The sequence below is a fragment of the Dermochelys coriacea genome, chromosome 13 (assembly GCF_009764565.3).
Source record: "Dermochelys coriacea isolate rDerCor1 chromosome 13, rDerCor1.pri.v4, whole genome shotgun sequence".
NCBI lineage: Eukaryota > Metazoa > Chordata > Testudines > Dermochelyidae > Dermochelys > Dermochelys coriacea.
The window spans coordinates 3627607-3655416 of NC_050080.1; the positions used below are offsets into that span (position 1 = coordinate 3627607).

Genomic DNA, 27810 nt, shown 5'->3' on the forward strand with positions numbered 1-27810 from the left:
CGATTGGCGAAGGCCATGAGCGACGGAGGGACCGCCCCAGCAGCAGCCGAAGTGAGCTGGGGAGGCCCTGGGGCCCCGGGGGGCGGGCAGGGAACTCGCCCAGCCCACCTTAAGCCAGCACCGTATGGCTGATTCAGGCCGGCAGGGACGATCTTAGAAAAAACAAGTTTGTGCGGGGCCAGGCAGGGCCCCTTCTGGGGCTGGTTCCGCTGCACCACCCGGGCAAGCCACCTTAAATCGGGGCTGGCCGGGAAGCTGCGGCTGTTTCTCGGCTCTGGTACGTTGTGGAAGCAGAGTCTCATCAAGTCCTGACGGCTAGGCAACGGGCGGGGGCCAGCGCCCGCCGCAGCCGCGGGGAGCGGGAGCGGGAGCCGGAGCCGGAGCCAGAGCAGCCGCGGGGAGCGGGAGCCGGAGCCGGAGCCGGAGCCAGAGCAGCCGCGGGGAGCGGGAGCGGGAGCGGGAGCCGGAGCAGCCGCGGGGAGCGGGAGCGGGAGCGGGAGCCGGAGCAGCCGCGGGGAGCCGGGCGGCCTGGTTCGCGAGCTGCCTCTCCCGGGGACCCAGAGGGCGCGCGGCTGCCCCCCGGGCTCCTTTCTGCTCCCCGCCGCGGAGGGGGCGTCGCAGCCGGGTGGCATGTGATTGACGAAGGCGGCTGGTTCGCAGGGGTCACCGCGCCGGGGATTTGGATACCGCCGGGGCAGCACCAAGCGGCCGCCGCAGGTGGGTGGCAGCTCCCCGGGGCAGGAGCGGGATCGGTCCGATTCCTCTTCCTCCTTTCGGGCTGGGGCGCCGGCGTAATTTCCTCCTGCCGCTGCCCTGCCCCGGACCCTGCTCTTCACGCAACTCTTCTCCTTTCTGTCCCTGCCAGGCGCCCGCGATGGAGCCTGTCGCCAGCCGTTCCCGCGGCCCTGCCTGCTGGCTGCCCTGCCTGCTGCTCCTCGCCCTGCTCGGCTGGCCGGGTAAGTGACGCCGCCTCTCACCTGCCGCTGGCAGATCTGGCTACTCCTGGCAGAAGGATCGTTGGGTCCTGTCTTGATCCTGCCCCCACCGCCCGCCCCCATCTCTTCCTTTCCCTGCTGTCTGGTTCCCCTCAACCTTCCCCTATAGAAACCCTTTCCCTCCAGGAGTGTCTGATGCACAATTTAGATGTGTACTGACCTTTAACTGCCGCAGCATTACTGTAGGGGAGGGGGCCAGAGATGTGAATTAAAGGGACAGGGGGATTGTCTATGGACGGTAGGAACCTGGGCTCTGGCCCCCTCGTCCCGCAGGGGTTATGGGAACCCCAGGATAACCCCCCTAGGTAACTTGGCTCATGGCTGTGGTTTGTTTGATTTTCTCTAATCCATGGATTCTGCTACAAAGTAAACACCTCCTCCTTGCCCTGGTGAAAAAGGGGCACCCGGGGCTGAATTCAGCAGGGGTCTGAACTCATATGGCTGATGCGAGCTCGTCAGCAGATGGGTGTAGATGGTGAATTTGTCAAAATTGCATAAATCTGCCATTCAGGCGATGTACGGAATTGGTGTAATTTACATACAAACAGTCAGCGTAATAGAAGGGCAACTAAGGGCATGTCAGCCCAAGAAGTTATTCCTGATTAACTCCCTGTGTGGACGCTCTTAGTCCAGAAGAAGAGCATCCACACAGGGAGTTAATCAGGAATAGTTGATCTGTTTTAAATTCACACCCTATCTTATTCCAGATTAATTTTCATGATGCTGTAAAATGGGCACAGGTATAAAATAGCTGTTTTCTTACCCACTCCGGGCATTTGCTTTTCTTGTTCCTTAACCTCCTTTCTGCACTGCGTGGTGTGCACATCTCACTCACTTTGCACAATCACCAAACATCAAATCAGTATAACTTCCTCTACTGTGCATCAGTTTTCTGGCCAAATTACGCCCAACATGAAGTCTGCATCACAAGGGAAGTTGCACACACTGACTCCAAGCTCCGTTTGACCCTGTGTAGGTTATGTCTACACTCCGGACTGTACAGCTGCGCCGCTGTAAGGGCTCGTGTGTAGCCGCTCTATGCCGGCAGGAGAGAACTTAATTAAACCACTTCCAACGAGGGGCGGTAGCTCTGTTGGTGGGAGCAACTCTCCTGCTGTCATAGTGCTGTCCACTTTTGTCGGTGAAACTTACGTCGGCCAGGAGGGTGGTTTTTTCCACATCCCTGACTGGCAAAAGTTTTGCCGACAAAAGTGCTAGTGTAGACAGAGCCTAATCTAGAGATTTATACTGTGTTCGCCCCATGGTATCTGAGCACCAATCAGGGCTCCTGGCTCACATTCCTGGCTCTGCCAGATGATTCCTTTAAGGCTTGCAAAAGGCTCTGAGATCGATGATGAAAGATGCAATTGTGGTGCATCTAAAGTATTTCTTTATTTATTCTTCCTGCCATTTGCACTTCCCTCTTTTCACTCCCTTCCCTCTATCAGTATCAGTAAACCTCCCTCTTTCACCAGGAAATGAGCCCTGCGGCGGCTGCTTTCAATGGTGCTTCGCATGCAGCTGAAATGCTGCCAGTAATTTTATTTCTTTCTATCTCGGGATTAAGCAATTGTGAACCTTCTTTCTCTAATTCACGTAAGGCCACATGTGTGACCAAAGACAAGGTCTGTGTTTCATTGGAAGCCCTCACAGGAAAGATATTGGAGTAGCCAGCTCCTGCTAATGCCAACCACCTCTAATGCCAGTCCATGAGCCAGAAAATGCCACTGACTATCAACTGGGGGGGGGGGAAGAGGGAGAGAACCTCTCTAGTCTGTCAGTTACCAAGCGGGGTTCTGTGTCCCAATCATAAGGGCAAAATTTTCAGGTGAAAATGTATGTGGGGTTCTTTCCATGCTGACTGTGACCAGTGCTGTCTAAGGTTGACGGGTTCCAGGGATGGTTGCCACAAAGAGATTTCTGAGAGGGTAGGGAAAAGGCAAAACAACCCAGAATATTTCTTTCCTGCAAAAAAGTGGCACTAGCTGATCCCTGGTAAAGCTGCCTTTAAACTAGAGTTTTGCCAAATCAAAGCCACGACTTCCCCCCACCTCCCTGACACCGATTTTCCTGAACAACTGGGCTGATTTAGCTCTGGGTCCCATTTCTCTAAGTTCTCCCTTTGTAGGAGATTCAGATAAATGGTTCTGTGGTTCTGTCAGTGCTGGGGAGACGGCGGGGGAGGGGAGGTCGCTGAAGCAGATGACATTACCCTCGTGAACTACACACACTTTCTGCTGATGTCACCCACGTAAAATATACCCTTCCTGTAACCCAGCAGATGCTGTCTGGGGCTCCCTATAGCGCTGTGTAAATAGATCTCTGGCTTTCTTTTCTTTTTTCTGAGTTGCAAATTCCATGCTCATTTATAGCAAGCATTTGTTAATTTCCTTAACTGGGTATCCCCATTGGGGGGAATTTTAAGCATTGTACCTAGTGAATTATTTTTGGGCTCCTTCTCCAGTTGAAATTGTCTCATTCCAACAAGTGACAATGACACTGACTGCAAATATTCAAACCAGCTGCATATTTCTTTACGAATGTGAAGTCCTCTCTTAGTAACACTCACTATGCTCCTTCCAGTGTTACTTTAAATTGCTTTTGAAGAAAAGCTATTTTTGTGGGCAAGAATTTAGGCAAGAGCTGCAGCTCTCCTGCAATTAAACCTTAACCTATTCCAACCTGTCTAGAATTAAGTGTCTTGAAAATGGGGAGAAGGGAAAAATTAATGACTCACCAAATAAGAAATTTTAAACCACAAATAACAAAACTTACTGCTCTTCTAAGCCAAGCAAAAATCAATGTAATGATATACAATGCTGAGCCCGAGCTGCGGGACACTATGCATGATACTGCCTCCTTGCTGGGCCTGGAGCATTGTAATTCACTCTAGCCTTTGCCACTTCCCCACCATTATGAATTCTATACTGTACAAGTTCTGGGCCTGCGGTATGAGGATAACCACACTCCCAGGGATCTTGCCTTACGTGATGAGGTACAGTGCTTTTAAAAACAACATCTCACTATCCCTGAAATTTAACATCATGGTTAAGTAGATTGCAGCTGATGAGCATTAAGGGCCCGATCCTGCGGAGATCAGCACATGCTTAACCCTCCTTAACTCATCCTTAATTCTAACTTTAAGGCATTAAGGGTGCTCAGCACCTTGCAGGGTGGGTCCTAAAACACGAGTTGCCAGTTTCCTAAGAAAATGGGTTTTTTAAGAAAAGGTGTTCAATGCTGTGCCTGGGAAGGGATTTCTTGCCGAATGCTTGTTTGCTTGGGAGGAACAGCTTGTCTTTCATTTGTGGAAGTTGGCTGTGCAAATAATCTCTTTTCCATGTGTATGATGCGGCAGAAGGAACTCATGATCTTGATCACTGTACAGTATGTGTATCACACGATCAGTGTCTGAGTCAGTAGCTGTATTGCACAGACTATTAGAAGAAACTTTCTGAACACCTTCCCACTCAGTGCTTCCATGCTGTGTAATAGGAGCCTTCGTGGAAAGGATGGGTGAATTATTGCCCAATTTTAAACCCATTGACATACTAGTGGATTCAGAAGCTCACCTATAATAGTGCTTGTGTTTTGCTTTGGGGAGACAATGGGGAGGGGGAAGAGATGATGGGGTTTAATTGTGGGGAAAATATCCAGTAACTGATGTGACAGGGTCAGGCCAGATGGCTACAGGAGAGTAATAGAAGGCAGATATATTAGCCCCAGATTAAGTAGGTCCCTTTTCCCTGGGTAAGGTAACAGGGAAGGTTCCAGAACAAACAGGAACCTCTGGAGACAATTCAGACAGACAGGCTGATTAGAACACCTGCAGCCAATCAAGAAGCTGCTAGAATCAATTAAGGCAGGCTAATCAGGGCACCTGGGTTTAAAAAAGAGCTCACGTCAGTTTGTGGTGCGCGTGTAAGGAGCTGGGAGCAAGAGGCACTAGGAGCTGAGAGTGAGAACGCGGACTGTTGGAGGACTGAGGAGTACAAGCATTATCAGACACCAGGAGGAAGGTCCTATGGTGAGGATAAAGAAGGTGTTGGGAGGAGGCCATGGGGAAGTAGCCCAGGGAGTTCAGCAGTAGCTTATGTCTGATCTACGGACCAACAGGTCATCATAGGTTATGGAGAAGTGGCTGAGTTGAGAGGATGGGGGAGAAGGGCTGATACAAGCTGGGCAAAAGCAACATTTGAAATATATTCCTAAAGAGTGTACAGCTGGGCAATGTTGACAGAGATGACTAGGAGACCAAAGCCGCCAGATGAGCTAGTGGCAGCTTCACACCATCATTGCTGTTGGCTGTTTGTTTCACAGTTACACTGATGGTTCTTCTCAAAGTGCCAGCTCCATCTGAAACAAACAGCCACATCTAGTGCACTGACCTCACCAGCTGCAGCAACACAACTGGCCGACCTGTGGCAGAATGTGTGTCACCAATTGGACTCGACTACAATGAACAGACTCATTAACCACAAACTCCTCTTCAGTTAGAAGCTGACAGCCATTCGGATGTGCACATGTTGCAAGAATAGGGTTGGACAAGCCAGTGCATGATATGGATGAGCTGCCTGCAGATCCTCACTTCAAAACACAGATGGGCTTGAGCTCCAGGAGCATGAAAGAAAGTCTCTAATACTCTGCCACTTCCTGTACATGCTGAGTAGCTTGAAGATGCAGGGTGCCCGAGAGGGGAAACGCCATCCTAACTGGAGACTATGGATAGTGGGTTTCAACAACAGTGACCAACAGTTAGAGTTCATGGCCCAAGTTCTTCTCTTTTTTACTGGTGTAAATGCAAAGTAATTCCACTCACGTCCATGGAGTTACTCCAGATTTACATTGGTGTAACAGAGATCAGATTCTGTCCCTCTGAAAGCCTGCATAATATACACAACTTGGATGAACCACATCCAGACCCATTGATATCTGTTCCTAAGGCTCCTCAGACCCCACCCAGGATTCCAGAGCAGACACTTCCCCCATCTTCCTCCTCTCTGGGTACAGTGCTTGCCTTTCGGAGAGAGAGAGAGAGAGAGAGAGAGAGAGAGAGATTGACTGACAGATGGTGAGAGGGAGGAGGAAGAAGAGAGCTCTCTCACGTCCATTACACACTGTACATTCTACTAGCCTATACACTCTCTCTGCCTACGGCTACTGATATTGACAGGTTCATTCCTATTGGGAAACTTTATCCGAGATCTTCTTCTAGACAGAGCAGAATTTTGTTTTGCTTTTAGACAGTTAATGTTGGAAATAGCTCCCTCTTAGATTTCAGAGTAGCAGCCGTGTTAGTCTGTATTCGCAAAAAGAAAAGGAGGACGTGTGGTACCTTAGAGACTAACAAATTTATTTGAGCATAAGCTTTCGTGAGCTACAGCTCACTTCGTCGGATGCATTCAGTGGAAAATACAGAGGGGAGATTTATATACACAAAGAACATGAAACAATGGGTGTTACCATACACACTGTAAGGGGAGTGAGCACTTAAGATGAGCTATTACCAGCAGGAAGGGGGGGGGGGGGAAGAAGGAAAACCTTTTGTGGTGATAATCAAGGTGGGCCATTTCCAGCAGTTAACAAGAACATCTGAGGAACAGTGAGGGGGTGGGGTGAAGGGGAGAAATAACATGGGGAAATAGTTTTACTTTCTGTAATGACCCATCCACTCCCAGTCTCTATTCAAGCCTAAGTTAATTGTATCCAGTTTGCAAATTAATTCCAATTCAGCAGTCTCTTGTTGGAGTCTGTTTTTGAAATTTTTTTGTTGAAGGATAGCCACCCTCAGGTCTGTAATCGAGTGACCAGAGAGATTGAAGTGTTCTCTGACTGGTTTTTGAATGTTATAATTCTTGACGTCTGATTTGTGTCCATTTATTCTTTTACGTAGAGACTGTCCAGTTTGACCAATGTACATGGCAGAGGGGCATTGCTGGCACATGATGGCATATATCACATTGGTAGATGCGCAGGTGAATGAGCCTCTGATAGTGTGGCTGATGTGATTAGGCCCTATGATGGTGTCCCCTGAATAGATATGTGGACAGAGTTGGCAATGGGCTTTGTTGCAAGGATAGGTTCCTGGGTTAGTGATTCTGTTGTATGGTTGCTGGTGAGTATTTGCTTCAGGTTGGGGGGCTGTCTGTAAGCAAGGACTGGCCTGTCTCCCAAGATCTGTGAGAGTGATGGGTCATCCTTCAGGATAGGTTGTAGATCCTTGATGATGCATTGGAGAGGTTTTAGTTTAGTTTAATTTGCAAACTGGATACAATTAACTTAGGCTTGAATAGAGACTGGGAGTGGATGGGTCATTACACAAAGTAAATCTATTTCCCCATGCTATTTCTCCCCCTCACCCCACCCCTCAAAGTTCCTTAGACGTTCTTGTTAACTGCTGGAAATGGCCCACCTTGATCATCACCACAAAAGGTTTTCCTCCTTTCCTCCCCCCTTCCTGCTGGTAATAGCTCATCTTAAGTGCTCACTCTCCTTTCAGTGTGCATGATAAAACCCATTGTTTCATGTTCTCTGTATGTGCATATAAATCTCCCCACTGTATTTTCCACTGAATGCATCCAGGGAAGTGAGCTGTAGCTCATGAAAGCTTATGCTCAAATAAATTTGTGGTCTCTAAGGTGCTACAAGTACTCCTTTTCTCTTAGTAGATGTAATTTAATCAAACATTGCTGTTGTGAGCATAATGCAAAAGGAAAAATTATCTTCCCAGTGAATTTTTGTTGGAGAAATAAATCACCCGCAGTAGTGAGCATTCAGTTCCACTCCATCAAGTTCTCTTTAGGGCCCAATCCTCAGGAAGTGGAGATGTTACAGTGATGAGTGTCGGTACAGGAACCTAGGTAGGACTGAAGTATTTCTAAGGCAAACTCCCACTGAAAACATTGTGAGTTGTACCTGAGTGAGACTTGCTGGACTGGGCAGTTCTAGTGAGGATTGCAGTGGACAAATGGACAAGAATGTCCTAGAATTCTTTCATGAAGCAGTTCTATTACCAAAGATGAAACCAATATGATAGAAGCCCTTATTTTTGCAGCAGACGCTGCTTTCCTGTTATTTCCAAGTGATCATGGAAGAGAACAGCTCTGCTAGTCAATTAGATCCATTTTCCAAGCAATTAGTGTGCAATGTGCCAAGGCCCATATCTAATATTATTCTAAGTAATAATTGTGCACTTGTGGCCATGGCTTCTGGGAACAGTGTATATATCTAAACCTATCAGCCAGCCTTGCATGCATTAGGCAGCAGTACAAGCCATTCACCCCAGTCCTCTGTCCCAGCCCGCCTGGTGGAAATCACTTCCAGAGTTGAGCCCAGAGTCCAGCAAACGAGTAGTCAAGATGACAACCCTGGCACAATTCCTTCAAGGCCAACACAATGACTCTGATGCCAATTCCATGGCAAGGAGCCATCTACCAAGGATAATCTATCTCCATGCCTCAAGAGCTCATATGATGGCCACCAGCTTGGTCCACAAATGGGAACCAGAGACCTCCAGAGCTAAAAGTCAATGCTCTCTAGAGATTTATATCCTCTGTGGATAGGGCACAGAGAGGGATCTGTAACATACACTCACCAACAGGTGACACTTAAATCTAGTGACTGTCAACAGGGGAAACCCAGCTGATGTCACCCATTATGGAGATGCATAGGGAAAGGAGGTCTTCTTTGACAAAGGTAAGACCGACCCAAATGAGGAACACAACCGCAAATTAGCTGGGAGAGATGTGAGGTTTTTTTCCTTATCATCCGTCCCCTGTGTTTCAAGGCTATTAGTTGGTTGCAGTAATTTACAAAAATTAAATCCGGAGCTAACAAGACCTGTGTGTGGAACAGAGCTGAGTGAATTATTCGTGGTAAACAGTTGACTTGATGAGCTTGGCCTCTTCGTGCTTACCGAAATGATTGTGATTTCCTCCAATGTGGTGGTTGTATGAATTTCATCTTTTTATACTCTTTGAATTGATTGATTTGCTGCAAGGATTCTACAGACAACATTTGAGCTGTTATGTTTGGTCAGATGATCAGAAGTCACACGCTATTGGTTCTATTTCCTGGGAGAGTGTAGGAGGGATTGGAGAAGCTGCTGGAGCTCTAAATCTCAGGAAGCAGCAGCAGGTTAGGGGGCGAGAGCTGATATTGCAGAAAGCTTTTAGATCTCTTACTTCCTGGGTTGCACAGACCTTGCTTGAGGCACCCAGAAAAATTAGGCAATCAGATGTACTGGCTAGGTTCAGAGCAGAAGTTTAACTTTCCCTTCTCCTGTGCACACAAGTAACTGAGTCCGAGTGCAGTCTTAGCTATGACCAATGTGATCAGATCCTTATCTGGGCTGCTTAGTGGGCTCTGTTACAGGAATGGTCGATCTGTATCTATTACATTCAGAGATAAGATGCCAGTAGGCATAGCTCATCTGCGTCAGCTCTTCACAGCCTTGTGCCAGATTCTGCTGACGGGTTTAAGGCACACTCGTTCCGTGCTGAGCCAAACAGAGTCGCTTCTGGAGAGAATTCTCAAACACCCAGCTTAAACCTGGCGCTCTGACCCTTGGTACAAGTTTGGCTCACTTTGCATTCACATATTCAAATGTCTGTGAATGCTCGGCTGCTTTGGTGCAGGAATAGTTCAGTGCTACTAATGGAGGCACGTCTGAGTCTAGAAGTTGAGTGCAATGCCTTGTTTCACAGTCGTGCACAGTGGAGATTAATGTTCTCTTCTCACTGCTCACACATGCCCCAGTCTCTCTACTCCCTGCTCTTTAAAGAACTTCTCTCACATGCCAGGCACATGCTCCAGAGAGGGACACTGCTGTAAACAGGTATCTGAGAAACTCAGGGACAATGTAACATTTAACATTGTATGAGCCCAGAGTTATTAGACTGCCCCCACTCACTGATGGATGAAATGGAGACTAGACTGAGCTTGCACAGGCTGAAATGCCACTGAGCTCCTACTGAAATGGAGTTTCCACCTTTAAAATGTCCTTTGGACACACAGAATCAGCACTTTGATACTGAGACACAAGTATCAGCTCCATTCTATTTTGGGGGAAATTTCAGTGTCCTGGTGCTCTTAGTCACATCAAAACCCAGGACTTACCTGTGAAAGAAACAGTATCCAGAAAGCAACAAACTTAAAACTGATATTTTTACACAATGCACAATTAACCTGTGGAACTCACTGCCACAAGAAATAATTGATGCCAAGAATTTCTCAGGTGTCAAAGGATTGAGAATTTATATGGATGAAGAGAACATTAATTGGTTACATTATAGGGGATAAGAAATTAGAAGCAATAAAAAAATCTCTTGTGGTAGGGCATCAACCAGCCACTAATTAACAGGGTCTAGGGAGAAACTTCCCTATGGCAAGCCATTCCATAGTTGTCCAGTAGGGGTGTCTTGCACCATCCTCTGAAGCATTTTGATATTGGCCACCATTGGACACCATGGTGAGAAAGCCTAAATCCCCTGAATGTCAACTGCTATCTGAGAAAATCATTGGGTCTCTACAGCAGTTGTAAGACCCTTTTGCACTACTGGAGCAATGCAAAGGAAATTCTTCACAGGGCAATATTGAGTCCAAGTCTTCAATTTTATGGTGGGGATATAACCTATGTGCAGCTGCTGCACTAAAGACTATTATTGGATTCAGGCAAAGAGAACAGTCTTTACTCGTGAAATGCTCGGTATTTTTAAAAAAGCGCATCACAGCGAACACTAAGCATTTCCTTAAGAGCTAACTACTTACACATTTGATTAAACTTAACACCATTTGTTTCAGTGCCATCTATTGACTCCCAATCATAATATAGTATGCAGTGATTTACTCTTAGCTGTGAGTGCCATTAACATCTCCAGAAGCTCTGCAACTATATTACACTTCCCTCCATGCAGCATTTAAAAATGTAACCGTAAGTAATGGCATGGATAGAAATCTTGTTCAATTCAGTTTCAGTAACTATATTGGCATGACCAGGATGACAAGTGTTGCCAAAATTAAAACATCAAATATCTGTGTAGGCTACAGAGCATTTCTACCTATATTGCTCCTCCTGCTGCTTCTACAGGTCTTGACTACAGCACTTTTCATTATTTCTGGTGGTCTTGAGCTCTCACCTTGCCTGCCCCATTGTTCCTGGGTACTGCAACACTTAATTTACTTTAGATAACCAGACAGTGTTTCAGTCAGCTGAGCACAGCAAGTCAGGGTAACAATGAAGTTACATCTGAGGCTGCTTTATCATTAATTATTATTATTACCTTTTGAACGTAAATCGGAATGTTCAGGACATTTTCAGAGACCTCGGACAAAGTTCCCACGTAGTTGACCAGTACAAATATTTGTTTCTGCACGTGCATATGGACAACAGCCTTGATAAGCAGTGCAAATGAGAACTCAGGCTCACAAGGTGGAGAATTCTGTGCAAAAGTACCCACTTGCATTAACTAATACAGCATACTCTGATTAATTGGGAAGCTGTTTTATTGGGATGTCTCCTAGGGAAGTGACTTAGCCTATTGGCAGGGAATGATAGTAACTTCTGGTTAATTGGGAAGAATTGGCATAAATATCACATCTGCTTAGTGCCAAGTGGTGCTACCCCGGTCTGCTATTCTAAGATTCAGTATTTGAATTCAATAGAAGCCAAATAAAGATAAAGATTTACATGCAGGAAATAAGACCTATTCTTGTATTTGTATTAATTACAATTGTTTGTCTCTTGCGTTAAAATTGGAAAAGATGCAGAGAAGGGGAACAAATGATGAACGGTGTGGAACAACTTCCATAGAGGAGAGATTAATAAAACTGGGACTGTTCATCTTAGAAAAGAGACGAGTGAGGGGGGATAGGCTAGAGGTCTATAAAATCATGCCTGGTGTGGAGAAAGAGTGTTATTCACCCCTTCACAGAACACAAGTACTAAGGGTCACCTGAGGAAATTAACAGGCAGCAGGTTTAAAATAAATAAAAGAAAGTACTTCACACAACACAGAGTCAACCTGTGGAATTCATTGCCAGGGGATGTTGTGAAGGCCACAAGTATAACTGGGTTCAGAAAAGAATTAGATAAGTTCATAGACAATACGACCATCAATGGCTGTTAGCCAAGATGGTCAGGCATACAACCCCATACTTGGGGTGTCCCGAAGCCTTCAACTGCCAGAAGCTGAGATTGGATGATAGGGTTGGATCACTTACTTCAGAGGGAATGAACAGAACGGGGCAATGAGTATCTGGCACTGGCCACTGTCAGAGACATGATACTGGGCTAGATGGATCACTGGTCTGAGCCAGTATGGCCGTTCTTATGTTCTTAAGTTTGTGAGGTGTTTTTTTAAATGGCTCTTTTGCTGATAGAGAAGAGATAACACCAACCTGCCTCACAGGCTAACGTAGAGATCAATACATTCATCTTTGTACAGTGGGTTGGAATTGTAAAGCTTGCTGTAAGTGCTGATGATTATTATTATTCACGAAGGCTCTGATCCTGCTGCCAGTTCCTCTAGCAGGGACTTCCATGCCCATGTACTGCCACAAAGTCAATGGTACGTGGCCCAGGCCTCCATGCTACCAAAACTGGTTGCAGGACCAAGTGTCTAATTAGGGGGACCCTGTGAAAGGTTTGGTGTAACCCCAACATGCTGCAGACACGGGCTTAGTTTCCAGTAAGCAGGAGTATTTTATACTCTCCCGTATTAACTTAAGAGTAAAGAAGCTACGTACAGAGCACAGAATCATTAGAGCAATTACACCATAGACATCAGGGGCCTGAGTTGCCTCTCTCTTGTGCCAGTATCGTTGAAGAGCCACTGCAACGGAGTTCTTGGGAGGAAGAGGACCGTCAGGTCCATCAAGGAAATGCCACATGGTTTACAAGTAAAACCAGCATCTGTTGTTACAAGATCCATTTCTAAGGTGCCCACTCTGAGCATTCATTACATAATTAAGAAGTGTAATGCTATCCACTGAAAGGAATAGACCTCCCCTGTGTTAAACTAGTTTCTTTGCAGCATCAGAGCCAGGTTGGGATTGGCGGGAGAATATAGCTGAGACAACACTGTCACCCATGAGGAAAAGGTCAGTACAAAAGTGAATCTTACATCCCCTCTAATTGTAACCCCAGCCATTTCTACTGATCGCTTTAAACAGTCACCAGGAAAGTCACACTTGTCTGGAGTTTATTTTCCTAATATCGTTACAAAAAAAACTCATAAGGTGACTAACTGGCTGATTAGGAGACAAATATTTTCTTTAGTTTGTGTTGGCAGCACTTTGTATGGCGTCAGTTTGGCTGCTCTGTTGATGATCACTTGGGCTCCGTCTCATTCGTTAGCAGGATGATGTTGCTCTCCAGCTTGGCACCTCACTCCTGCTCCTCCCCAGTCCTGCAGGAGGGAGTTTACCAGTAACTCAGCAGCACTACTACTGCTCTTGCCGAGTTTGGAGCCAGGAGGACCTCTCTTCCTGGGAGCCCTGTACAGAGACTGGGGCAACAGGAGCTGGGGTGAGGGAAATGGTGGCTGGAAAAACCTCCCACCGTTTCACCATTCAGACCTCTGGGTAGAATATATGGGGATAAGACCTGCTACATCAGGTGTAACTCAAGTGACATAACTACTCTCCACAGAAGATACCCTCCTGTGCCGAAATCAAACCTGTACAATTGGGGGCTGGAGGATTTTAAATGGAATAGTTTTAGAAAAGTATAAATAACGGGCAATGGGCATTGGATGGAAGCTACATCTACCTAACAACTAGGACAAAGCCCAAACCAGCCCCACAGATGTCAGGCTGGGATTATTGCTGACAGGCCTCTTGCCTTGCAAGGAACCACTGAAACTTTTCAAGATGGCCCAGCCCGATTGCTCAGCCATGTTTTGGGTTGGAAGTGTATTCAGTGCTGTAGATCCCTTCTTTGATCAAGACCAGGAATGTCCACCACATCTCAGCCCAGGTGGATTACTTGAATTAAATTACTATCAGTAATATACAGAAGAATTTGTGATGCTGTAGCACTGCTGTAACTTCCATTGTTTTGGGGGTCCCTGTTTCTCCTACAATATTTTCTTGCAAAAGAAAAAAGAAAACACCATGACCTGACAGGTAGTAAGAGATAAAACCGTCCCCACCTGGGCTTTTATAGTAAGGGATAAGGCACTTGTAGATACCCAAAGACAAATCATGCATATAAAATTTATGACTAAATGTTCGTTTCTCCAGGGCAATAATCCAGCATAATCACAAATTGTGGTTTGTCTAGACTGACATTTCCACCTCATTGTGTGTGCAATTTAAAGGGGTACAGAATCTGAAGGTGTGTAACTAACTAGGGGAAGTATAAGGTGCCCATCACCTGGGTACTGAAGATGGGAATGGTTTGTGTGATACCAACAGGCCCAGAGTCCCCTGGTTGGGCACTGGCCAGTGGATTTGGCCCAGCCTGGCTATTTTCAGTCAATGCTGATAAAACTGGAAGGTATTTTTAAGATGGACCATACCTGTCTTCTGCTGGCAGCAGCTCAGCCCCAGAGTGATGGGGCGATAGCTCTGGGCATTGCCGTAATGCAGGATAATCCTGTAAACTCCTGCTGAAAGGAGACGTGATGGGCTCAGCCCTTGGCTATGGGAGGAATGGTGCTGCATGTTACTCTAAAGGTCACCCCCGTAATAGTGTCACTGGCTGTGTCCTGGCCCCAGGGGCAGGGAGTGTGTTGAGTAAAAGAGCTGGATTATGAAGGTTGTTTTTGTTACAGGGGCTGGGGCCCAGAAGTTCCAGCTGCTGCAGCCCCAGGGCGCTGTGTCAGTGTCAGCGGGAGAGACCCTCACACTGACCTGCTTTGTGACTGGCCCTGCTCCAGTAGGACCCGTGAAGTGGTTCAAGGGCTTGGGCAAGGACCGGCAGCTAGTTTATGCAGATTTGGGATCATTCCCCCGGGTGACGCGGGCTGTGAGTGGCTCTAACACAGACTTCACCATCCACATCAATGGCACCCGCCCCAAGGACGCCGGGACCTATCGCTGTGTGAAGGTTAAGAAGGCGTCGGGACCCGATGAGGAGATCGAATCCGGTGCTGGCACGAACGTGACTGTGAGAGGTGAGTGCGAGCTCCCATCCCAGCCACACGCCCCTGCCCGCCGGGGGCTGGTACCAGGGCGGGGAACAACCTCGCTCAGCCCAGACACTCACCGAGGAGCTGGGATTCCCATGGGATTCACCTAGACTGGCGCTGAAGCAGGCCTGGTGGAGATTTGCCCCATGACAGATGGGCCTGGGGGAATCTGGGCACCAGGCAAAAATCTCCATTTCTGTTCCTACCTTGGCCCTCTGAAGATGGCTTCACATTGCGATGAGCACCAGGAGGGGGAGTCTGGTGGGAGGAGGCAGGTGTCAGGTTAGTGCCTCCCTTCTCCTCCCCCACAAAAATGCAGGTGCTGCTGGCATTGGCAGGCTGATTCTGCCATCACCCCAGTGGTGCCAGTGTACCAGGCTGGCACTCGCACCTGCAGGGCCCACCTGCAGGGCCATTTCCCCTGCCTTGTACAGAGCTGGGGGGAGGCCCCACAGGAGCTGGGCGGCTGGAGCATTCAGCCCTAGTTCGCTCCTTGTGTGCACAACTGGAGCTGAAGCCAGATGCAATCCTGGGGTGACTTCGCCCTCCCCCACTCGTTTAATTCCTTCTCCTGAAGCTCAGTCCCCCGGCCTGAGCTCAGGTACGTGAATGAGTCATGAGGCATTTGGGGCTAGCTTCACAAGGGTACTGAGGCACAGCGGAGTTGGAACAATATGTATCGTGGGGGTGCTGGGAGCCATTGAACCAAACTGTAAACACCCTGCATATGATGGAAACCACTTCAGTTCTAGTACCTATGCTGAGGCACCTAAATGACTTGGGGGCCTTAGGCTGGGTTTAGGCACCGCAATCCAGATGTAAGGTCCACTGTGACCCACGGAACACCCAAGGCCTGGAGGCGCCTGAACTCAGGGTAGATCTTCCCTAGGCCTCTAGTTTTCCCCTTGGCCATTCAGATGCCTCAGCCCCAGAGCAATTCACAAACCAGGGAAGATGGGCACCCACCTGCCTACCTCATGAGCAGGGCCAAAGCTGGTAGAATCATAGAATATCAGGGTTGGAAGGGACCTCAGGAGGTCATCAACCCCCTGCTCAAAGCAGGACCAACACCAACTAAATCATCCCAGCCAGGGCTTTGTCAAGCCTGACCTTAAAATCCTCAAAGGAAGGATATTCTATCACCTCCCTAGGCAACACTTCCAGTGTTTCACCACCCTCCTAGTGAAAAAGTTTTTCCTAATATCCAACCTAAACCTCCTGCACGGCAACTTGAGACCATTACTCCTTGTTCTGTCATCTGCTACCACTGGGAACAGTCTAGATCCATCCTCTTTGGAACCCCCTTTCAGGTAGTTGAAAGCAGCTATCAAATCGCTCCTCATTCTTCTCTTCTGCAGACTAAACAATCCCAGTTCCCTCAGCCTCTCCTCATAAGTCATGTGTTCCAGTCCCCTAATCATTTTTGTTGCCCTCCGCTGGTAGCTATGCTCAGAGACCACTTAGTGCATTGGGTCCCATTCAAAATTGAGGAGAAGGAGGTGGAGGCAGCTCCTGTTCCCTTAAACTTGTTGGTTCGAGCACTCACCTGGGTGCGAGTGCCCCAAGCTCAATTTCCCCCTTTGTTAGAGGAGTTAAATATTGATCTCCCCCCCTCTCAAGGGAATGCTCTAACCCCCGCACCCATGGAACCCACTGGGGGGCTCCTTAGTCCCTCCATTGAAGCTGTCCCATTGTGCATAGAGAGAGTCACTGGAGCAGGGGGACTGGGCCCTGGGCTCTTACCTCCAACCTGGGTGCCCAAACCAGCAGACTCCAGCCTCCTCCTCTCTCTCTGGTTCTGTGACTAGTTATCCCCAGTGGAACAGCTTCACCTGGAGACCCCTGTTCAACTCCTCTCCCCCTCAGGCAGAGAGGACTTGAACCTGGGTCAGCCCACCCCAGATGAGTGCTCTAATCCCAGGTTAACGGGGGGGGGGGGGGGACACACCCCCATCACCATCTCCAGCTGTTGTGTGTGGAGTTACACGCCTGCCTATTCACACCACAACCACCTAGGGTGCTTAAGCTGCCTGACACCAGGCCGGGGATTCCCATTCGTGGATCACTTCGTAGAATTGGGCACCCCCTGAAAGCTGAACTTAGGCACCGATCACCCGAGAGGGCTGGGGTCCAGCACACATGCCTGTCCTGATCCTCTCCCATGAGCTTAGGTAGATCTTGTGGATCGCAGTCCAAGGCGCTTATCTAGCCTCACTTTTTGGGGAAGAAATGGGAGCTATTTCCTATCCATAACCATAGGTGCTGGAACTAGGGGTGATATCACACACTCACCCCAGCTTGAAGGGGTTTCCATTTTATCCACGGTTTACAGTTTGGTTCAGTAGCTCTCGGCACCCCCACTATACACATTGTTCAGCACCTCTGCCTATGACTCTAGCCTCCCTACACCCCAGCCCTGCATTTGCTCAGGGGCAGGGGCTGTGGCTCCCCCGATCTCAGGCTGTCCCTGTGGGGAAGTGGGCCCCATGGGGCAGGGGGATGGGCTCTCAGTCGCAGAGGGATCTGACTGATAAACGCTTCTCCCTGCAGCCAGCCCCTCGGCCCCGTCCGTGTCCGGCCCCCCCAGCAGGGCAGAGCCGGATCCCTCAGTGACTTTCACCTGCACGTCAGGAGGATTCTCCCCCAGAGATATCACTGTGACCTGGCTCAAAAATGGGGCCAAACTCCCAGCCCCCGAGCCCCGCATTCTCCCTGAACACGAGAGCGTCTCCTACAACATGTCCAGCACCGTGGGGGTGAGCCTGACCCCAGGAGATGCCCACTCCCAGCTTACCTGTCAGATAAAGCACAGCACCTTACTGGCTCCCCTGCATGGGACTTACAACCTCAGCGATGCCCTGCGAGGTAGGAGCCCAGCTGGGGTGACCACTGGGGGCTCCGCTACTGGGGAGGGGCAGAGATGGATCCTTCAGCTTTTGGTTCCTTTGGGCTGGGTAGTGGGGGGATAAGAGGGGAGTCACTGAAATCCAAATTCAGATCTGGACTCTGCCTTGTGCCCTTAAAACTTTGAAACTCTTCGCCCTGGGCTGGCACATCCCCTACTCCAGCCCAGTGGAGGGCAGAGTTAGGAAAAAGGTGTTTGATTTTGTTTAAACCCTGGTAAGACACCACTCTCCATTTTAATGTACCCAAGCTGGATCTGTCAGGGTTTTTTCCAGGGGGAAGGAGAGGGAAATTGGTAACACTGGGTAGATTTGGGTTTTTTTCAGCCTGCTCATTTTAAAACATTCGCCTTCCCCTGGGTTTATTCCTGTGAGGGGCCAAGGCTCTCACACATGGGACGGCAACTTAGAGATAACCAAAGATCTTTGCCCTTGAAAAAAATATCACTTGACAAGTGGAACGTGGGCTCAGGGGGAAGGTCAGTCTGTCCAGCCCCAGAAATTTCCCTGTAACTCAGCAGGAAAAGGAGAATTTCTGTAGATGCCAAGCACTGGATATTTGCGTTCTCAGTTCCACCCAGGCTGCGAGTGGGCACTGACCCAGCAGCGCCCGTCACACTGAACGAGTCCGTGACGTTCACCTGCCACGTGGAGGGGTTTTACCCGAAGGATGCGAATCTCACCTGGCTGGAGAACGGAAATGAGACGCATCTTGGAAAATCCTCCCCCCTGGCCGAGAATCCAGATGGGACGTACACGCTCCAGAGCTCCCTGGAGGTCAAAGCAACTGAACAGAGGAATCGGTCCATGTTCACCTGTCGAGTTGTGCATGATTCCCAGCCTCCTGTCAGTGCCAGCGAGATGCTGAGAATCTCCCAGCCACCTCCTGAGCCAGGCAAAGATGATACTTTATCTGATGCAGGTAAATGTGCAGCTGAACCCTCCCCTGCATTGCTAGGAAATGCCAGGTCTGTTCTGCTGAACCCAAGGGCCATTTCAGCCCATCTCCGGCAGTGGAGCTCCTCAGCGTAACAGCGACTCTTGTTCCAGGATTATTGCTCAGCTCTGCTCTCCTGGGACCTGGATGCGGAAGGGGAAGGTTGAGGGCAGGAAAAGTCACTTTGGCAGCACTCTGTGCCCAGGGCAGATCATCACAGCAGCCCTGCAGGGGCATGAATGTCCCTTGGAGAGGGGCTCAGACATGGTCACTCCTGCAGAGCTGAGGATGAGGTTCCATGTGGCCAGCTAGTATCTTATGCAAACAGCTGCCAGCCAGAGCTGGGCAAATGCAGCAGGGTTCAGTTGACTGACTGAACCAGTGTGTTTGGTTTGGGGATGAACCAGCCCATGTGTGTTACCTGGGGACTCGGCTGTTGGAGGTTTCGCTAGGAACATTCTGCACAGCTGATCACTTGCCTCTTGAATCTTTCTCCTTCCTCTGTATCCCAAGACATGACATAACCTCTCCACTGTGTGTGTCTGTGGGTTAAGGGTCTCTCCCATATTCCTCTCCAGCCCACTGTTGGTTGAGAGGAACAGTTATAGTGTCTGCTGTGCCACTCGGGGTGATTGCTGTCTAGTGCTGCCAGAAGTTATACTCACAGGTTTCAGAGTAGCAGCCGTGTTAGTCTGTATTCGCAAAAAGAAAAGGAGTACTTGTGGTACCTTAGAGACTAACAAATTTATTAGAGCATAAGCTTTCGTGAGCTACAGCTCACTTCAGACCCAAAGGCTTCCCCCACCCCTTTTCTATAGCTATGGAACAGTCTAATGGGAACACGGTAACTTGGAGTTGCTGGTCTTCACTAGATATGTTCAGCAGATGGACTGAGACTGGTTATTATTAGAGCTGAGTGAATAATGGATTTTCTGCTGCAGGGGCAAAAATAAAAACAAAAACAAAAAAAAACCCTCAAAACACTGTTTATTTTGACCCAAAACGGAAGTTTGTTTTGGGTGTCTCACCCTTTTTTCTACGTTAAACAAAACTTTAGCTAAACATTTAAACAAAACACCATTTCAAAATAAAACAAGAGCCAAGTTTGGATTTTGAAATGGCCAAAACAAGCCATATTAGTTGTTTCAGCTGAAAGATTTGCTGAATTTGGCCTGAATTCACAAGGCTTTTGGTATAAAGAACCCAACCACACACACTTTTTGGTGACTTCACTGTTTGCCAGAAAAACTTCAGCCAACTGCAGTCACTATATCCACACACGTTAGAGCACCTAGCGAACTGGATTCTGAATCCTCCCCTAAACACCACAGACTAGGCCTGAGAGAGACAAGGTTGGGGAGGGAATCTCTTTTATTGGACCAAACTTTTGTTGGTGAAATGGACAGCTTTCAAGATGCACAGAGCTCTTCTTCAGAATAGGCCTGTCATCTCTACAACAGCTATGAGCAGGAATCCCAAGTCTGTACAATCAAACTCCGGGGAAGTTCCCCTTTGTACCAAACTTCAGACCTGAGCATTGGTTGAGATTCTCAAAGAGGCCAAAGGGAGTCTGAATTTCCATGAGTTGAGCTCCTAACTCCCTTAGGCATAAGCCCAGATGTTCTGCATTTAACTAACTCAGTTTGGCGAGGAGTTTTTCTGTTTGACTATTCTGATACTGGCCTCCTATGACCCCTGAATTTCTCCCTTGTTACAGGGGGTAACTTATCTGAAGAAAAAAAGATCTACATAGCAGTAGCAGTGGTTTGTGCAGTGCTGGTTGTATTGGTAATTGCGGTCATCTACCTCATCAGAGTACGACAGCGCAAAGGTAAAAATGAATTATTTCCAGGAGTGCCTGTCAGGGGGGTGCCTTGGCTAGATCACTCTCTTCCCATACAGGCAGGCAGTACTTTACAAAACACACCAGCATCGGGGGGGATGGGATGAACAGAACTGGATAGCGTTCACCTGGGGAAGAGAATTTCACTTGCAGCTATAGGGAAAAGTCAATTATAGCTTAAGGGTAACAGCCACTGGAATAGTTTTAAGTTATGCATCATGGAAATCATATGTATGTATCACACTTCGTATTTTTCTCTTTACATTGCTCTTTTAGTTCTATATACCATCTAGGGACCCTGAAACCCATCTCCGAAGATGCAAGCTAGAGAGATGTAGGGGCAATGACTATAGATTCTAGGGGCAGTTATGGAAATTTAAAAGCTGTAGGTGAGGGAGAATCCTGGCCAGGACACCAGGGTTCTCTCCTAGTGCTCTCAAAAAATGCCCAGGGGATATTTGACTTTCTCCTGGACAGATGAGGAGTAAAAGGACCCTTGGTTTAACGCCCCCTCTAGAGGGCACTGCTGTATGGACACCAAGTAAGGAAAGCATTGACTGCATGAAAGATGGGCTGCAGTGTGTGTCCTTGCAATGGGCTTAGCATGTCCATTGGGCCACACCATTTTGGATGGAGACACTCTCACCCCCATGTATTAGAATATACTGGTGCTACTAAGATTCTAACACTACCCCATAGAGCCTAGCACCTATTCCATAGAGCCCCGCACAGCTGCTAGGAGCAGATGCTTGGATAACTTCAGCACTGCACTGTGGGAAGGACCAGTGCAGCTGCACCACTTTTTCCCACTCCCAGCATGGAGGGAATACCACTCCTATAAACTTCACTGGTTCTGCCAGGTTATGAACTAAAGACCTCATTCCAGGTGCTTCAACCAGCTGGTCCAACAAGAGATTGTACAGGGTCCAGATCAGCCCATGTGGGGATGCAGGTGTGTTTGCACATTTGTTGTAAGCTCAGGGTGTTTCAGGCACTGTTTTGTTGCAGTATCTTCTTGCCTAACAATGCAGCACCCCATTAATACATCACTGAAACATCAGCACTGGTTGCGATCTCAGGGTTTCTCAGTAGGGTTATCCCTCTTGTCTGATGGAAGGCTAAATGGGAAAAATCTCACTGCTCCCATCCCCCCCTCTAGTTTCTGCCAATTGCTGGAGGAATCACAGCTCCCAGTACTGTGCCTGGAAGGCATTGGAAGATTCATCCCAAAAATAAGAGGGGAGGGGAATTACCAGGGGATAATCTCATCAAGGGATCTGATAACATTTTAAACAGGAAGAGCAATAAGACCTTCTCAGAACTCTGATACCCTTACAGCCTTCTGACCCATTTCCCATCACTCCTCTAGCATGCTGCCATGTTTAACTTCATAAAGCAGGTCCATTCTGAAAATCCCCAGGCTGTCCACAATATTGTATTTGGTGCAATTTCTGTCTTGCAAAAGACATTCCTAAAATAGGAAAGGTTTAGACTCCACCCACAAAGATTTGTCCTGCAATGAAAGGAAAGGAGATTTGCAATACATTCAGCAGAGTTTGCAGGAAGATGCTGTTATTGGGTTTCTGGAAAACCTGATCTAGCAACTTCTACAAAAAAGTTAGAAAAAACATAAATAGTGTGCAAAGGAGCTAAAAAAATATAAAGTAATGTGAAATGATGAGGGGAGGAGTGATTATTACAGTAAGGTTTTTTAAGTTGTGATTCTCTTTTTAAACAGGAAAAAGCTCCCCTTCTGTAAGGTAAGCACCAATTTCCACTTTCTTCATTGAACTGTTGGTCAATCAGTGAGGGAATTTAAAGGCACAGGAGCTAATGAAGTCAAAGCGTTGACACCAGGGATGAATTGGGGTCAAGTTTGTAAGTTTAATTCCTATATCATATGCAGGCTAACATGGTTTAGGATGGTTTACGCTTCACTTTGAAAGCTCTTCGCCTGTACATGGCGGTTGATGTGATGCTCAGTCACTAGTGGATGGAAGAGGAGATCCGTGCTATGGAGATGGTCTCTAGCTCTAGTGACGTGGAGGGGTCAAACACCTCAGCCATTGTAAAGGCAAAAGTAGCTCATGAGCCATGACTCAGCACACGACTGTTCGAGAATTACCACCCAGAGACTGCTCAGTGAAGTAGCTCTCTGTACAAACAGTTACGAGCCAGCAAGCAGACATCGCTGGAGATGGTTCTCGTATAGCATTGCTGAACGGAGGTTCCTGGCTGAGCGTACATCCACACATTCATTAACTGAGCTGTAAACCAGCCACTAAACAGCTGTAAACCTGCGTTACCTAGGGAGGTGGTGGAATCTCCTTCCTTTGAGGTTTTTAAGGTCAGGCTTGACAAAGCCCTGGCTGGGATGATTTAGTTAGTGTTGGTCCTGCTTTGAGCAGGGGGTTGGACTAGATGACCTCCTGAGGTCCCTTCCAACCCTGATATTCTATGGTTCACTTATTCTTTATTGTCCATACCACACACAGGCAGCCTGGGGAAATCCAAATCTTCATCCTATAGCCAGCTGGTTACTTAAGTCTGTGTGTTATGTGAGGATAAACTCTGCATGGTGCAGTTAGTTCTCCGTTATCACACACTGGTATCCAGTGGTTCTCCCCTCTGTCCCGAAATCAACTGTCAGTCAGTTCTCAGCCATCCTAACCTGAAAGAATCCTCTGCAAAATTTAGTCATCCAGCAGTGCTACCATTTTAAAATAGGGGGAGTATTTGACTCTGTTCTGTTGCTTTTTCTGTAGGCTACAGGAGCCCAAGAAGAGCCCCAGCACAGCTCTCCAGGTATGTAATAACTAGCTTTCTTTGCGGAACCGGAGAGGGGAGAGCGACGGAAGACACCATGAAAATACCAAGCATCAGGCTAAAATCATGGCAGTTTATTAAGTGCTCAGCATCTCAGCTATACAAGCCTATTTCTGTGGCTGGTGGGAGGGAGACACACACACAGTTCAGGACAAACACTCCCTCGCTAAATTGCATAGGGAAGCTGCCTCCATCGCACTGAATTTCTCTTCTCTTCATCCCTGGCGTCCCCGCCCCTCCCCAAAGAACAAGTCTGGCTCTATTGTGACTAGAGCCAGCTGTACAATAAGCCAGGGAAGCTATTTCTAGTTATTTTGCATTCTGTGATGCGGCTATGAGTAATTTACCGATCAGAACTGAGCTCTGTCCCCCTGCCCCAGCTCGACCACATGTTCACATACGCACACAGCTGGCCTAACACTGGAAAGACCTCATCCATTCTCGACATAGCAGCCCAGACCATGATCTCACTGACACTGCTGCAAGTCTAGAGTAATTCTATTGACTCCAGTGGAGCATCTCCAGATCTATAAGGGTGCAAGGGATTGCAGACTCTGGCTCGGTATTGCCAGCTGGTTCTTCCCTGTGAGCATCGTTTGCCGGCAGATTTAAGGGAGAATTCTTGCAGTGGATGGTAATAGTGCATCTCAGTTGCCTGGAGAAGCCTGAAGGTAGCAAGCGAGTGTCTTGGTTAGTCTCAGGCCCTGTGGACTAGCATGATTCTCTGCCCCTCTTGAAAAATTATCAAGTGTCCCCAGGAGCCTGAGTGACAGTTCTAGAGCAAGTTATCCAATAAGTTCAGCTTGCACTGCTGCTGGCTAGATGTACCCCATACTGTCCCACCAGCATGCCTTAATCCTGCCCAGGATGGTAGATAAGTCTCCAGAGCCATTTCCATCTTTGTTCTCCGCTGAACGAACCAGCCAGTTGGCAATTGATGCACATAGTTGAGGGGTTGGTTTGGAATGGGGACACCTGTCTCAGGATCCAGCACCACTAATTCATCAACACAGACCCCAGGTCTCAGGCAGTAGGACTTTTCGTTGTAGCACATCATACTTGTGCTGCCCTAGCAGGGTCCATCCAAGGACCTCAGAGCACTTTAGTCATGAATGAAGTAGTTGTATTTCCAGTTTACTGATGGGGAAACTGAGGCACTGGGCTAATAAGTGATTTGCCCAGGGTCAGTCAGCAGCAGAGCTGGGAGTAGATTCTAGTTCTTGCCACAATCTCCTGCTATAGCCACTAGACCAGACTCTTAGCTCAGGAGGAACAGCTCATATCCCATCTGTATGCCAGCTGCAGTGGACACGGCTCCCTACTGACTCCATGTTTTCTCCCTCCCCCAACTCAGGATTCTGATCCCAAAAACCTGACCTATGCAGATCTGAACTTTGACAAGCAGAAGAAGAAGAGCATGCACCGGTTCGTGGAGATGAGCCCGCAGTCGGAGTACGCCTGCATCCAGACTGGCCAGCCGGCAGTCGCTGAAGACACTCTCACCTACGCTGACCTGGACATGGTCCACCTCAGCAAAGCACCCAAGAGACCTGCCCCCCGGCCCGAGGAAGCCATCTCGGAGTACGCCAGCGTCCAAATCCAAAAGAAATGATCAGGGCTAAAAGCAGTCCAGGGCTCACTGGGGTTTTGGTGAAGTCTGGCAGGCCCCTACCTGGACATGGAGCCCTGGTCCTCCAACACTGGATCTCAATGGAGGCACCAGGATCCCAGTGGAAGTGGGTGCCAAGCTACGGTAGCTGCATTCCTGGGTCCTGGAATGCTTCACACAGCGTACGGAAGCCTCCCCATGCTACTATGTCCTCACTTGAGTTAATACCAACTTGCACAACAGACCTGGAGAGGCCAGACTGAACTAAGATCCTCACACAGTACAGCTTTATTTCTGGACCAGTATCTCTGCTATTCCTTTCCCCCCCCCCCCGGTGATTTGTCACAAGACTGGAGAGGTCCTTCGCTTGGTGCACTGAGTTTCCTTTCGCATGTGTTAGGCAGACAGACTGTTTTCAGTGCTTTGCTGATGCAGTGGCCTACTCCATCTTGTAACCTCTCCAGACAAGGGCTGTGTCAGTCTAGTGAACACCTGAGTTTCTCTACAACCAATTTAGTACATTGTGTGCATGGAAGAACCAGCCAAGCTGATGCAGATCAGCCACCTGAAGGAGAGGAGACTGTTTTGGGAGATAACGTAGTAGCAGAGAGCTGTCTGGCAGCAGGCTCTGGACTGCTGTTCTCAAGGCAACATAGGCTAGCTAGCTTGCCTGTTGGAGTCCCTCTGTGAAGAGCAGACACTGTTTGTTTGATCCAGAGTGACTACTCCCTCTTCCTCTCAGACTTCCTCCCTCCTCCTGCTCCAGAACCCGTGTCCGAACAAGACTGCTCATTTTTAGGCTCAGATTTCCCTCCAAACTAAGTGTGTCGTAAGTAATTCCTTAAGTTTCCACCTGAGGTTCCCCCTTCCCAATCATCCCATCCTTGGGGCAGCATGTTAAGATCAGTGACCCACTCGTGCCCTTGAGGGTTGAGCGCCAGGCTCTGCAATCAGATCAAAGTGAGGATGTTTCTCAGCCCCAGAGCACCTCGGGATGGGGAACGCAGCCTGCGGAGCTCCCTGGGCAGAGCGGAGATTCTTGATCTGACCCAGGAGCCATGCACAAGCTACATTAGTCATGAGCTACTAGGTACCACCGCTCCCAGGCCTGTATTCTCCTGGTACAGAGCGTCCTCATTGCCAACCACAGAGCTTATCCTCATGAGATTGGAACTAACAGGCTTCCTACAGAAGCTTGTGCTAGCCGGGGTGGGGGAAGAGGCTAGCCAACCTCTACTGCCAGAGCATAAGCTAATTCCCGGGCTATGCTGCCTTTCAGCACTTCCTGCTGGCCAGTTCATCCAGCACGCCCGGCCTCGGTGCCTGGAAGGAAGAAGAAAGCCTTCATGTATAGGTGGAGGGCATCCCCCGGAGAACATCGTCACCATGACTGTTTGACATGTAACTGTTCATCTTTAGAGTTAAAAGCCAATGCTTGTGTGTCGTCCATGGGTGGAGTGCTGTGTGTTCATTACTAGGATGAGACGTGCAAAACTAAGTGTCAGAGTCAGCGTGATAATCCCAACCCTGTCAAGTGAAGTTCTGGTAAGGAAGTAACCCTCCATCAGCGCTGGGGGGAGGGATGCGGATTTCTGACTTCTTGGCCTTCCCCACTGCCAGGCAGACTTACTGGCCTAGCGAAGAAAAGTGACAAACAAAGCTGAAATGCAACCGCAAGTGACATTTCAAAAGCAGCCGTCTTCCTGCTTTTCTACATGGGAGGTTGCAGATAATGCACCATTTCAATTTTCACCTTATCCCTAGGATTCAGGTTTCAGAATTTCCAGGGCCAGGAAGAGCTGGGCTAGGCAGCTGGTGCTCCAGGCAGTGGATTATACCTGTTTACACCTGGCCTGAATGTGGCCCCCTTGCCCAGTTATTGTGATGGCCGAAAGCCCTTTCACTGCCCTCCTTTCCTCAGCAGTATTAAAGAGAAAAGGTGGGACTTGTGGTACCATTCCTTTGAAGGAGGGCAGAAGAGGGAGAAATAATCTAGCACTAAGACATGTTGGAAACTAGATTGTATTCTAGCTGTTTGATCCTGCAGGAAGCAGGGGGGGAGGAAGGGGAAGCCAGGAGATCTAGATAGGATGTTTCAAAACCAACTAAATGACCGCTTGTACAGATTGCTACATTTTTTTTTTGCGCTTGCAGGATATTTTTGTAATAAAAAGTTCAAAGTTCTGTCTTGTTTGTGTGTCGATGCCAGCTGCTGTGCTCAGGGCCCCCTGCCATAAGGAAGCCAGAATACCCTTCCTGGGTTAGATACCCTGGGGGAGCGGGGAGGCAAATCTGTCATTCAGGTTCTCAGACCCCTTTCCCCCATCTCTATGTACGGTCCAGTTTTACTCCGCCCCTCACTTGGCGGTGTCGGGGAGAAGAATTTGCAGGGCTGAGTACAGCTGCTTTGTACATCTAAAGCATATTCTAGCCAAGAAGCTTCAGGGGCTTCACAGTGCAGCCTCGCGGCCCCTCTGCAAGGCAGGGCAATGTGATCCCCATGGAGCAGACAGGCAAACTAAGCCACCGTGTGGTGAAGAGCTGGGTTTTTAAACAAGTCTGGCA

At 48.4% G+C, this 27810-nt stretch overlaps 1 protein-coding gene across 3 annotated transcripts; it reads left to right on the forward strand.

Moving 5' to 3' along the window:
• LOC119842111 (tyrosine-protein phosphatase non-receptor type substrate 1-like) lies at nt 1-27429 on the forward strand. Of its 3 annotated transcripts, none has more exons than XM_038370035.1 (9): nt 1-51; nt 866-956; nt 14771-15112; nt 17678-17992; nt 18602-18952; nt 20685-20798; nt 22549-22570; nt 23576-23615; nt 24991-27429. In XM_038370035.1, exons 1-9 carry the CDS (start codon nt 16-18, stop codon nt 25246-25248), a joined length of 1569 nt encoding a protein of 522 aa, XP_038225963.1. In that variant the 5' UTR covers nt 1-15; the 3' UTR covers nt 25249-27429. The 3 variants fall into 3 exon arrangements, with proteins under 3 accessions (XP_038225963.1, XP_038225964.1, XP_038225965.1); XM_038370036.2 differs by lacking the exon at nt 1-51 and adding an exon at nt 115-717; XM_038370037.2 differs by lacking the exon at nt 1-51 and adding an exon at nt 115-277.
• Nucleotides 27430-27810: the final 381 nt, after the last annotated feature.